General features: G+C 51.2%; 1 protein-coding gene across 20 annotated transcripts in view; it reads left to right on the forward strand.

Moving 5' to 3' along the window:
- Positions 1 to 12,219, forward strand: part of NFASC (neurofascin) — a 191,917-nt gene that overhangs the window by 142,892 nt on the left and 36,806 nt on the right. For 13 of the 20 annotated variants that reach the window (XM_060178668.1, XM_060178669.1, XM_060178681.1 and 10 more), the window contains 10 exons: positions 883 to 1,014; positions 3,607 to 3,750; positions 4,171 to 4,282; positions 4,626 to 4,792; positions 5,785 to 5,932; positions 7,062 to 7,186; positions 8,057 to 8,101; positions 9,150 to 9,251; positions 9,752 to 9,949; positions 10,661 to 10,731. In XM_060178668.1, the coding sequence (XP_060034651.1) occupies positions 883 to 1,014; positions 3,607 to 3,750; positions 4,171 to 4,282; positions 4,626 to 4,792; positions 5,785 to 5,932; positions 7,062 to 7,186; positions 8,057 to 8,101; positions 9,150 to 9,251; positions 9,752 to 9,949; positions 10,661 to 10,731 (1,244 nt within the window). The remainder of the gene's footprint in view (positions 1 to 882; positions 1,015 to 3,606; positions 3,751 to 4,170; positions 4,283 to 4,625; positions 4,793 to 5,784; positions 5,933 to 7,061; positions 7,187 to 8,056; positions 8,102 to 9,149; positions 9,252 to 9,751; positions 9,950 to 10,660; positions 10,732 to 12,219) is intronic. The other 7 variants (XM_060178682.1, XM_060178672.1, XM_060178674.1 and 4 more) reach the window with 1 other exon arrangement.

A 12,219-nucleotide genomic window follows, 5' to 3' on the forward strand; every position in this document is an offset into this window, starting at 1 on the left:
GTGTGTGTCTTAGCCCTGTGCTATCTGTGTACTTGTGCTTGGAGCATTCCCTTACCCTCAGAACACGTATGGTCCCCTTGACCTACTGCAGGCAGTAGAGCTGGTCCCTGCCCTGGGCACAGCCATCACGCTCAGCTTGGGTGAGGAGGTATGGTACAGGTGCAAGAATTCTCTTGCCACTTATTTGACTCACCTGTGACCTAAGTGTCAGCACCGCACTCGATTTCTTACCCGCTCTGTGGGGGCACCAAGATCTTTGAGAATCGAACTCAAAGAGATAGAATCTAATCCTCCTCAGAAAGCTCCACACATCTGTGGTAATTTTCTTCTCTTTCTTTTTTTCCCTTACTGGAGCACTGCTCAACTTTTGTTTATGGTGGTGCTGGAGACTGGACTTATAACCTTTGATGCCTGAGCCCTTTTTGTATAACCATTATGCAGTCTCCCCAGCCCCGTGGTAACTTTCTGATCACAGATTTTCCCTCAGGGTTGAAAGGAATAGCCAGTTAAGGGCTGCTGTCACCGAAGAGCCTAAAAGGATAACATTGAGGCCTTTCCTAAATGGTCTGATCTTTGCAGCACTAACAGAAACCAGAGGGGCTGAGTGCTCAGATTCAGATGATCCCAGACCTGCAATAAATCCTCCAGGGAGTGCCAGAGAGCAGGGGCACTTCAGAGCACCTGTCTGGGGGACTCAGAACAGTCATGTGGAGGGAGCCATGATGGTCACAGACGGGATTAACCAAGCTGTCCCACGAGAAGGAGCCTAGAGCAGGTGGTGAGAGTCTGGCGGACTCCTGCCGCCCTGGAGGAAGCCTGTGTGCCTCCTCCAGCCCACCCCATGCCACCTAACACCCCTGCCTCATTGTCCCTGTCTTCCAGCTGCCCCCTACTGGCTGGACGAACCCAAGAACCTCATCCTGGCTCCAGGCGAGGACGGGAGACTGGTCTGTCGGGCCAGTGGGAACCCCAAGCCCACCGTCCAGTGGATGGTGAATGGGGAGCCTTTGCAATGTGAGTAGAAACTGTCCCTCCAGCCTCTCCTCCCTCCCTGCTGGGCTTGGCAGCACTGGAAAGGAGGAGGGAGAGTAGCCTGCTGGCTACTGTTTCAGGAACTGCCCCTCTCTTTGGACTTTTACAGAAGTGGGAAGCTAGTGCTATCTTTGTGGGAGCAGATGTGGAGGGGATTCCTTTTCTTCTGGGTTGTTCTGAATCTCCCTTAACACTGCAAGGCCCAGGTCAAGGTCTGGGAGCTGCCCCACATCTTACTAAGTTTGGCTCCAGTGGTGGCTGGGGCTTGGCAAGTGGGAGAGAAGCCCCCTGAACCATTGTCATTGGTTGCCTAAGACCCAGTCTCTGCTGAGGGAAAACTCAAGGTCAGGGTTTGCTGCCTCGCTGAAGATGTGGCTGGAGGTGAGGAAGGCGAAGGCCGCTGCCTGCCCTCTGAGAGCAGAGAGGCAGTGGTTCAGTGGGTGGGGTCCACAGTTTTGTGGTAGAGCTATTGCCTCAACAGCTGGGGTGGAGACTCCCACGCGCCTTCCTATGGAGGGCTTCATCAGGGTTTCACGACATGGTCCCTCCAGCTCTTTTCCCTTTAGGAATGCCTTGTCATTGCTTTCTCTAACAGGTTAAAGGAAATGCAAGGCTGTCAACCAAATGGGGGATAGTGAGGGGCCCAGGATGTAGGTCAGAGGGATAGTTTGTATTTCACTCCTGTGACTGTGGATTTGATCCCTGGTATCCTCCCAAGAATTAGATATGAATATATATAGTTTCTTTTTAAATATTTAATAGAATATTTCTATTATATAAAATATATGCTCATTTCTAGTTTATTATTTTTATAAATTTGTTAAAATTACAGATATTTATATATTATATATTACATGTACTATAATGATATTACATATTGAAGATGAAGACTTCATAGCTTCTAGAAGAATTGCTGAAGCAGCCTAAACTTGAACTCTTATTGAACTCTAGAACAGATAGTCTAGGGCAGGACACTTTTAAAAAATGTTTATTCCGGAAGTCAGGCGGTAGCACAATGGGTTAAGCGCATGTGGCACAAAGTGCAAGGACTGGCATAAGGATCCCGGTTCGAGCCCCCAGCTCCCTACCTGCAGGGGAGTCACTTCACAGATGGTGAAGCAGGTCTGCACATGTCTATCTTTCTCTCCCCCTCTCTGTCTTCCCCTCCTCTCTCCATTTCTCTTTGACCTATCCAACAACAACAGCATCAACAACAAAAATAACTACAACAACAATGAAAACAAGGGCAACAAAAAGGAAATAAATAAATATTTAAAAATTTAAAAATGTTTATTTCACTATTTGCTTAAATTTATTTTTGCTTTTGTAACACAAGAAATAAATGTTTATATCTAAAATATATACTTTAAAATAAATAAATACCAATATATATTATATATTTATAATTATAAATTATATATGCATATGAATTAAAGGATAGCCTGGGTGGGACAAGTTTTAGGAGGACAAGGGGTGGGGTGAGTCTCCTCAGGTGCTTAGTGCGTACCAGCCACTGTGGTGGGTTCATCTCTGTAGCCTCTTCAGCCACCCATCAAAGATGAGGCCATGAAACCCCCAAGGTGCCCTGAATCGCCTGAGGTCACATGACTAGTGTGTGGGGAAAGCTGTGGGTCGCAGTGAAAGGTCCTGGGCGGGCTGTGACTGCCACGAAGTGCCCTTCTCCTGGCTGCAGCAGGGACACAAGCCTCTCCTGCCCTCTGCTGTTCTCTCAGACTTAACAGCACAGTAGACACAAAGCAGAAGCACTGAGCTTCACAGCACCATTAAACCCATGCAGAGCCCAGGACCACATTGGTGCCAGAGCCCTGGAAGGGTCACCTGATCAGGGTAACAGAGAGGTAAATGGGCCTGGAGAACAAGGTGCCAAAGCTACTGGCACTGACTGCTTCCTGCCTTTTTGCTGAGTTGAGGACTCAGAGCAGGATGCTGACTTCAGCTTCACTTACTTTCTGCTGAGTCCCCCGTTCCAGGCTTGAACTTGCTATCTGTGCAGTGGCGCCTGCAGGCCCAGACCCCTGGTCCCTGAAGGCCTGAGCCATCCTCATGGACCATGCAAGCCAAGCCATCTGTGTCCCCAGTGTCCCCAGTCCAGAACCCCACACAGGAGAGTCGCTTTCTAGTGGTGGAAGATGATACCTCAAATCCAGTCTGCAATGAAGAAACTGAAGCAGTTTGATGTCAACTGATACATCAACATCAATCTGTAGCAGGAAACTGAGGCAGTGAGTCGCAGGGGAATGGGTGTGAAGAGGCTGCAGATCCCTTCCTGGGTGCCAAGCTTTGTTCTGAGCCACACTTGCCCAGTTGCTGTGTAGGTGGAAGTAGGGTTTGTTTTCTCATTTGAAGGATTGAGGTGAACTCCAAGTCAGATACTTGGCCCCAGGAACCAGTGCTGGGTGCTGGCAGGGCCAGAAGCCAGGACCTCTGATCCCTGCTACCCCATGCTGCTGCTTCCACAGCTCCCAGCCCTAGAGGAGAGCATGGTCAGTGCCTCAAATACCCTTCACCTTGCCTCCCCTCATTTCTCACAAGGAGCTTCTCTCTTACCTATAGCGGCACCACCCAACCCCAACCGAGAGGTGGCCGGAGACACCATCATCTTCCGAGACACCCAGATCAGTAGCCGGGCTGTGTACCAATGCAACACCTCCAATGAGCACGGCTACCTGCTGGCCAATGCTTTCGTCAGTGTGCTGGGTGCGTATAGCCTCGCACCTACTAGGAGCTCACTCAGGAGCTCAAGTCTCAGAATGTATATCCTCCTCCTGAGACCACAAGGGCTGGTGGGGCCAAGGGGCAGCAGAATGGGGGAGCAAGTAGAGAAGTAAAGTTGTAGAGTGCTGGGCATTAGTTCTTGGCTGCCTCTCTCCCCAGTGAGAGAGAGTGAGTGCCTCACCTTAATGTCTCCCTTGCTGACCCTCCAGGGTTCAGGAGAACTCAGGGAGGAGCTGGGGGGGGGGGGCAGGTGCAGAGCATGCTGGATAAGTGGGGGCACACCCTATGCAAAACTGAGTTCGATGTGGGCTGGGTTGAGGGCGGGGGTAAGCGCCCTCCTTCCCCACCTGGTGCCAGGGGAGTGGGGCTCCCCACCAAAGGTCTGTTCTCTGTGGCTTGCAGACGTGCCACCCCGGATGCTATCACCCCGAAACCAGCTTATCCGGGTGATCCTTTACAACCGGACACGATTAGACTGCCCTTTCTTTGGGTCCCCCATCCCCACGCTCCGATGGTAAGTTCCAGGAGGCTAGGCCTCCCCCTCACAGGTCCCCTTTTTCACTTCCACCTCACCCAGAGTAGCTACCCATAAGACCTTGGCAGGTCAGAGCCAGGGAGAAGGTGGCAGATCATCTGGGACGGCCCCCTTATTGTGCAGAGATGGAAACTGGGGCCCAGGGAGGGGCAGAGATTGGCCAGTGCCACCCAGTGGCTAGAGGCAGAGTTTACAGGGCTGGGGCTTCAGACTCCTGGCTGGGAGTTCCCCCTGTTGCCCATGTAGCTACACATGGGTTGCTGGTCTGTTCCCCGGCGGGTCCTCTCTCAGTGCACTGTGTGTCCCACTGCTCTGTTGTGAGGTTTAAGAATGGGCAAGGAAGCAACCTGGATGGTGGCAACTACCACGTGTACGAGAATGGTAGCCTGGAAATCAAGATGATCCGCAAGGAGGACCAGGGCATCTATACCTGTGTCGCCACCAACATCCTGGGCAAAGCCGAGAACCAGGTCCGCCTGGAGGTCAAAGGTAAAGGAGGAGGCCGATGGGATGCAGCTCCCAGAAGTCACCCTGTGTGAGTTGTGCTTTGAGAGTGTGCCGCGCCTGGCGTTTAATCCCCGGTGGGGAGCTCTCCCTGTGTGTCTGTGTTCTCCTGGGGCTCCAGGCAACCTGGGGGCTGGAGACACCTAGTCCAGGTGAAGTAAAGAGGAAAATTAGCTACCCACACCAGCTTTCCCTTTCACCCAGAAACTATGTGTGTTCCTAAGCCAGACAGAATGGACTTGAGTGGGTAAGTGGGGTGGGGGGAAAGGCCAGGCAATGGCACACCCAGTACCAGGAGACACAGGAACCTGGGTTCAAGCTGCAGCAAGAAAATGTTCAAGAGCAGTGAAGCAGTGCAACAGCTATCTCCCTGTCTCTATTTCCTTCTCTCTCCTTTATTCCCTCTCCATTTCTCTCTGTGTCCGAGAGGAGAAAATAGAGTGTTCAAGTCACAGCAATACCTCTGGTCACAGTGAAAGAATTGGGGGAGGGGGTGCCGGGTGGTGGCACACTCAGTTGAACACACATATCATCTTGCACAAGGATCTGGGTTCAAGCCCGCACCCTCTACATTTTTTCTCTCTCTCTGGCTAGAGGACGCTTCATAAGGGTTAAGCAGGTTTGCAGGTGTCTGTCTTTCTCCCTCTCTAGCTCCCCTTCAGTCTCAATTTCTCTCTGTCCTATCAAATGAAAATAAAATAGAAAAAAAACATGGCCACTAGGAATGATGGATTCATTGTGCTAGCCCCGAGCCCCAACCATAACCCTTGAGACAAAGACAGAGAGGGAGAGAGAGAGAGAAGAGGGGAAGAGAGACAAATGACTTAGGGGCTGCTTTTTATCAAGAGCAAGTGCACCAGGCCTCCCCAGTTTCCTCCACTGAGCCTCTCTGCCATCTGCAGTAGTTGTGCTGGCCTGGGGGTTGGGGGCAGAGAACATGTGATGGATGCACAGTGAGCTCCCTGGCTTCCCCACAGACCCCACCAGGATCTTCCGGATGCCTGAGGATCAGGTGGTGAAGCGGGGCACCACAGTGCAGCTGGAGTGCCGGGTGAAGTACGACCCATCGCTGAAGCTGGCCATCTCCTGGCTGAAGGATGATGAGCCCCTCTACGTTGGGAACAGGTCTCTACCCCAGACTCTGCCCTGCCTGGGCCATGCATGTCCCCAGGGCCTGCAGAGGGGGCCTGGTGTCCCCATCCAAGGGACTCCACCATTCTCTATCACTCCTATCAGCTTCCAGCTTCCTTTTCCTTCTCTTTCCTCTCCTCCCTCCCACCCTTTCTGTTCTCGCTTCTCCTCTCCTCCCTTCCCTTCATCCTCCTTTCTTTTGACTCCCTCCCTTCCTCCTTGCCTGCTTTGCATCCAGAACTACCCCCCACCCCCATCTCATCAGCCCTGCATGCAATCCCCCTGAGTTCCAGCAGAGGGCAGGGTTAGTCCAGGTAACTCTAGCCAAGATAGCTAGTATGTTCTCTGCCCTGGGACACTTTTACTAAACTCCAGGCTGCCTTTGTCCTCCCCCAGATTATGACTTAATCAAAGTTTGGAGAGGGCCCAGGCATTGGTGGTATTTGCAAGCCTCCCCAGCTGTTTCTCACATGCAGCCAGGTTGAGCAGCCTGGTGCCAGCCCCACCCACCCCCTTTTCCTGGGGCACAGTCACCAACTGGCTCCCGGATGCCTGTTTCTTGCAGTGCACCTTCTGAGCAGGCAGAATCCTAGGCCAGTCCTGTTGTGGGTGTCAAGATGACCCTACCAAGGGAGCAGGCTGCAAAAATGGGTAGAAACAGAGCCAGAAGCGCAGGCAGAAGAGATGCCCCAGACCAGTAAAATAGCTTGTGTGAATAGTGCCCTCCTTGCCATGTGCATTACTCAGGTTTGAGCCTGGCCTCCACCACACTGAAGGAAGCTTGAGTGCTCCGGTATTTTTCACACTCTCTCTCTCTCTTTCTCTTAAAAAAAAAAAAAAAAAAAAAAAAAAAAGTTCCTTTTGGATTGATACCCTAATTTAGAGGCAAATATAACACAAAAACATTGTGCTCCCACTGGTGACACCCTGCTTCTCTCAAGCCTGGAAACTGACCTCAAGTAACTGTGTCCCTGAAAGGGACTGTCACTACTCAGCCCTACCTGTGTACTTCCCACGCCCTCTGGGGCCAGCAAGAGAAGTGAGCTTGCCCCCCCCCACCCCCCAGCCTTGCTGGCTGCCCACTCTCCTCCTCACTGCCCCTCCTCACCACCTACCTGTACAGGATGAAGAAGGAGGAGGATTCCCTGACCATCTTTGGTGTGGCCGAGCGGGACCAGGGCAGCTACACGTGTGTGGCCAGCACTGATCTGGACCAGGACTTGGCCAAGGCCTACCTCACAGTGCTAGGTAATGGCCATCACCAGGGTGGGCCCTGGCCCCTCCCACAGCCGGACACCTGGGCCCTAGACACCTCCAGGGGCAGGGGCAGTGCCCGAGGTCAGCATGTGGCCTGGTGTGGTGGCCTCCTGGCTTTATCCTCGGGTGAGAATCTACTCCTTCCAGAGGAGCTGTGCTGGGTGCCTCAGTTCTGGAGTGCATTAACTCACCCAAACCCTCAATTGAAGGGTATCTGAATGACAGAAAGGGGCCAAGAGTTCCTTATCGGGGTCATTTTTGCCAGCTTAAGTGACAACTCTAAACCACTAAGTCCCTTCAAACAGCCTATCAACCTTGAAACAAGGCTGGGTTTTGTCTTTATCCTTCCAGTCCCTCTACTAGTCCCCCCATCCCCATACACACTTTTCCTGCTTCCTAATAAGAGTGCGTGACATATCCTACACTTGGCAAGGAGATCCCATCTCTTCCTGCTTGTGTCCAGACCACACTAACTACTGAAACCCCCCAAACCCAAGGGCCTCACTTCCAGGGAAGCAAATCCCCACTTCTCCCCACCACGCCCCTTCCTCTCCCTGGACGCCCTGCCACCATCACTGAGGGTGTGCTCATGATGGGGTGTATAGTCTGCTGGCTGTAGCGGGTCCAGGCACACAGTGACACGGGGACAGGGGAGGCCCAGGTCCTGGAGGAAACCTTGAGCCCTCTCTGAGGGAGCTCCTGGTGGTGGCTCTGTGGAAGGTAGGGCCAACTGAGCCTGCAGCCCCTCTGCCCTGGGACTGTTGTTCACACCTCAGCTGCCTCTTCCCATCTTTCTAGAACCTTACCATCTTTTAACTCCTTATAACCTGCTAACCTGGATAACCTGTCTTACCTTTGCAGCTGATCAGGCCACTCCAACTAACCGTTTGGCTGCCCTGCCCAAAGGTAATGCTTACTAATCACTGGACTCTCTGTGTGCCTCCCTTGGCAGCAGGGAAGGTGGGATTGAGGCCAAGGAAGGTGCCACAGGACAGGAAGGTAGGGGTAAGAGAATGTCACTCATCCTCCCTCCCAAAACTGACTCAGGTATTCCAGTTCTCCCTGACTGCATGTCACAGCATACCAGGAGTTGGTGCAGTGGGTAGGGTATGGGACTTAGGCATGGGGTCCCAAACTCTATCCTTGGCATTGTCTGCTTATTCAAAAATAAAATGAAAATATTAAAACACAATTTGATAGGACAGCAAGAAACTGAAAGGGAAGGGAGGAGAAAGAGACACCTGCAGCCCTGCTTCACCACTCCTGAAGCTTTTCTCCTGCAGGTGGGGACAGGGGTCTTGAACCCAGGTCCTTGCACATGGTAACATGGGCACTTAATCAGTTGCACCACTGCCCAACTCCTGTCCTGTCACACTTAATAAATGAATTATTTTTTTTAATTTATTTTATTTTTGAGAGAGAGAGAGAGAGAGAGAGACTGACCGACCAGAGCACTGCTCAGCTCTGACTTATGATGGGGGTGGGGGGGGGGTATTGAATCTGGGACTTTGGAGCCTCAGGCATGAGAGTCTGTTTGCATAACCATTATGCTATCTCCCCCGCCCCAAATGAATTGTTTTAAATAGCAAAAAGAAACTGAGACAAAGCCCACATTTCCTTTCCTAAGTGTTGTGAACATGAGCATGGAGCTGATGCTATGCTCCAGGCCCCCACAGAAAGGGCAGGTTACCCCGAATCTCTGCCCTGCAGATCCTCTTCATTTCTTTCATCCACATCCTTTGCTCCTCTTCTGGGAGGGTATGAAACTCAGGGTCACCTCTTTGTTCTTTCTGGGCTCCTAAAAGGAGGAGTGGTCCCCATGCTGGCCACTCTGAGGTGGTGACCTCAGCCTATTGCGTTCTACCTGCTGGGCAGTGTCCAGGACTGGGGCCTTAGCACAATGGGCCAACTCTGACCCAGGCCTCCTGCCTGATGTCTCTTCCCCTGCTGCCAGGACGGCCTGAACGGCCACGGGACTTGGAGCTCACCGACCTGGCTGAGCGGAGTGTGCGGCTGACCTGGGTCCCCGGGGACGACAACAACAGCCCCATCACAGGTCAGCAGGGTTAGGGATGGCAGACGCCAAGGCTCCAGCCTTGCCCTGACTTCTGGGCCTCCTCCCACCTCCCAGGATACATGGAGGGCTTGGTTTGCATTTCTGTGTCTTCTGAAGAGTTCTCCCCATGCCTGGAGATTACAAGGTTAAAAAGAAGCACATGAGGGAGTCGGGCAGTAGCACAGCGGGTCAAGCGTACATGGCACGAAGCGCAAGAACCAGCGTAAGGATCCCAGTTCGAGCCCCCAGCTCCCCACCTGCGGGGGAGTCACTTCACAGGCGGTGAAGCAGGTCTGCAGGTGTCTCTCTTTCTCTCCCCCTCTCTGTCTTCCCCTCCCCTCTCCATTTCTCTCTGTCCTATCCAACAAAGACAACATTAATAACAACAATAACTACAACAATAAAAAAAACAAGGGCAACAAAAGGGAAAATAAATAAGCACATGAAAGAGGCAGGGAGCTCTACAGACCCCAGCGCAGCCCTGCCTCCTTGCTTTTCAGACTACGTCGTGCAGTTTGAGGAGGACCAGTTCCAGCCAGGGGTCTGGCACAACCACTCTAAGTTCCCAGGCAGTGTCAACTCAGCCATCCTGCAGCTGTCCCCATATGTCAACTACCAGTTCCGGGTCATTGCCGTGAATGAGGTTGGGAGCAGCCACCCCAGCCTCCCCTCTGAGCGCTACCGGACTAGCGGGGCAGGTGAGCTCACACAGACTCACAGAGAAAGTACTAGAACCAGGCCTACCAAGTACCTCCAGATCCCAGCCACCCTCATTTGGGCCAGTAACTTCACTTCTTTGTGCTGGGCTTTTGTGAGGATGGCATTTGAAAATTAGACTAGTCGGCTACTTACCACAATGCCTGGCTTTGAGTAAGCCCCTAATAAATATCAACTGTCGTTTTTATTATTGCTAATATTAAGTCTGATTGTCTGCTTTAACAGAAAGTGCTGTGGCAAAGATTTGTAAAAGAAATATGTAATCTGGTGTTACATGAGATTTCTTAGCGCGCCTGGGTAATGTTTAGCTTCCTGAAACCACACCAGCTCATTGAGGGGGGAGAGGCTCCCCCAAAAAGTATTCAGTGCCAGGGATAAGCCTGGCTGGTATTAAATCTGTTTAGTGACTAATCCATGGGGGGAGGGGGGGGAATCCACATTGAGTTGGCTGTTTTGACCCAGTGGAAAGCCCTACGATAAGGGATTCAGATTCAAAGGAAAATAGCCCTGCGTGAAGGAGACGGACACATGAAATAAAAGGGCAGGGCCAGGCTAACTTCGGGGGCAGAGTGTACGGGGAAACTGAGGAAAGACCCCAAAAGGGGCCTGTCATGAGAGAATGTGGGAGCTTGCTCAGCCTGGCCTGTTGAAGCAAAAATTGGATTTGAACTTTGTGTCCATTTGGGTCCCAGCCCCAGAGTCCAACCCCACCGATGTGAAGGGAGAGGGAACCAGGAAGAACAACATGGAGATCACATGGACGGTAAGGGTCCCCCAATACCCGAAGGCCACAAGGTGGCTCTAACCCTGACCCAGCTGGGGTTGGTAACCATTCCTCTCTGAGCCAGCCTCCTAGAAACCAAACAGCAGCATGGCTCACAGCCAAATCTGTGACAGGAGACACAACAGGAGTGGCAGGGAACATAACCAATTAGGCAAAATCATAGAGTACCCGCCAAAGAAATTGACTTTGGGAGACTGGGCAGTGGCACACCTGGTTAAGTGCACATGGTACCATGCTCAAGGACCCAGGTTTGAGTCCCTACTCCACACCTGCAGGTGGAATAAGTACTGTAGGTGTCTCTCTCCCTCTGTATCTCCTTCCCTCTCAATTTCACTCTGTCCTATGAAAAGAAAGAAAGGAAGGAAGAAAAAAGGAAAGAAAGAAAAAGAAAGGAAAGAAAGAAAGAAAGAAAGAAAGAAAGAAAGAAAGAAAGAAAGAAAGAACTGGTCACCAGATATATAGTGTCAGCACAAAGCCCCAGAAATAACCCTGGTAGCAAAAATAAATATTTTTTCAAGGAGGAAGATGTCGGGTCTCTGGCGGGGTGATCTCCAGGGGAAAGGTAACAGACCAGACCGGTTCTTTCTAGAGTAAAGACACCGGGGAGACTGCGGCGTGCTCAGAACTCGTTTATTAGCAGGTGGACATGAGTTAAATAGAAAACCAAACAAAGGGAATTATTATTGAAATATGTCAGAAATTACAGGTTTCTTAAAGGTCGGCTTGCCCCTATGGTAGGAGGTTGGTATGACAAGAATTGATGCAGATGTATAAAGGTCAAGATAATTAGTCTCCTGATGCAGGCATTTAATTACCCAAAGGCGTTTGAGGGGTGGAGAGGGGTTGAACCAGTTAAGGCAAGATAGAGAGAAGATAAGCAAGGTTTGATGCAAACTGAGGACATCAAAGGGCACTGCTAGGAGTGTGTGATAAGGTGTGTTCTTCTGTGATCAGAAGGTAAGTGAATCTTAAAGTAGGCGGCCATGTGGCCTGCAGTTAGTGGGGAGAAGTATTGGGGTTTCTGTGGGCCTGAGAGTCAAGAAGGAAAGAACTAAGTCTGAGTTTCCCCCCTTTTGCTCACCTCGGTTGAGAGAGACTCACCAAGAGGGTATCTTCTCAGACCTCCATCCAAGGATGGGGGTAGTTCTCCCTAAGCTCTATCAAGCTTACACATAGTCCCAACATCTCCTCCTTATTTCTTTAATTAATGAACAGTGTCTATGGGTCAGTGTTCCTCTAAAGGAATACGAGTGTAAGGGTGAACAGCGACCCTCTGCACTGTAACATGTATGATGTCATGTATGCATTTCTTGAGGAATTGAATGAGGCAAGGAGCAATCAGCAATAGAGCTACCATAGCTAGCAAAGGGCCTAGGAGAGGCAGAAGCCAAGCAGTTAAAGGCGAAGAGAACCAGGAGTTAGTACCAAAAGAGGAAAAGGAATTCTTAATATCACAGCTAAGTTTGT

Source organism: Erinaceus europaeus, chromosome 19 (genome assembly GCF_950295315.1).
Source record: "Erinaceus europaeus chromosome 19, mEriEur2.1, whole genome shotgun sequence".
Classification (NCBI taxonomy): domain Eukaryota; kingdom Metazoa; phylum Chordata; class Mammalia; order Eulipotyphla; family Erinaceidae; genus Erinaceus; species Erinaceus europaeus.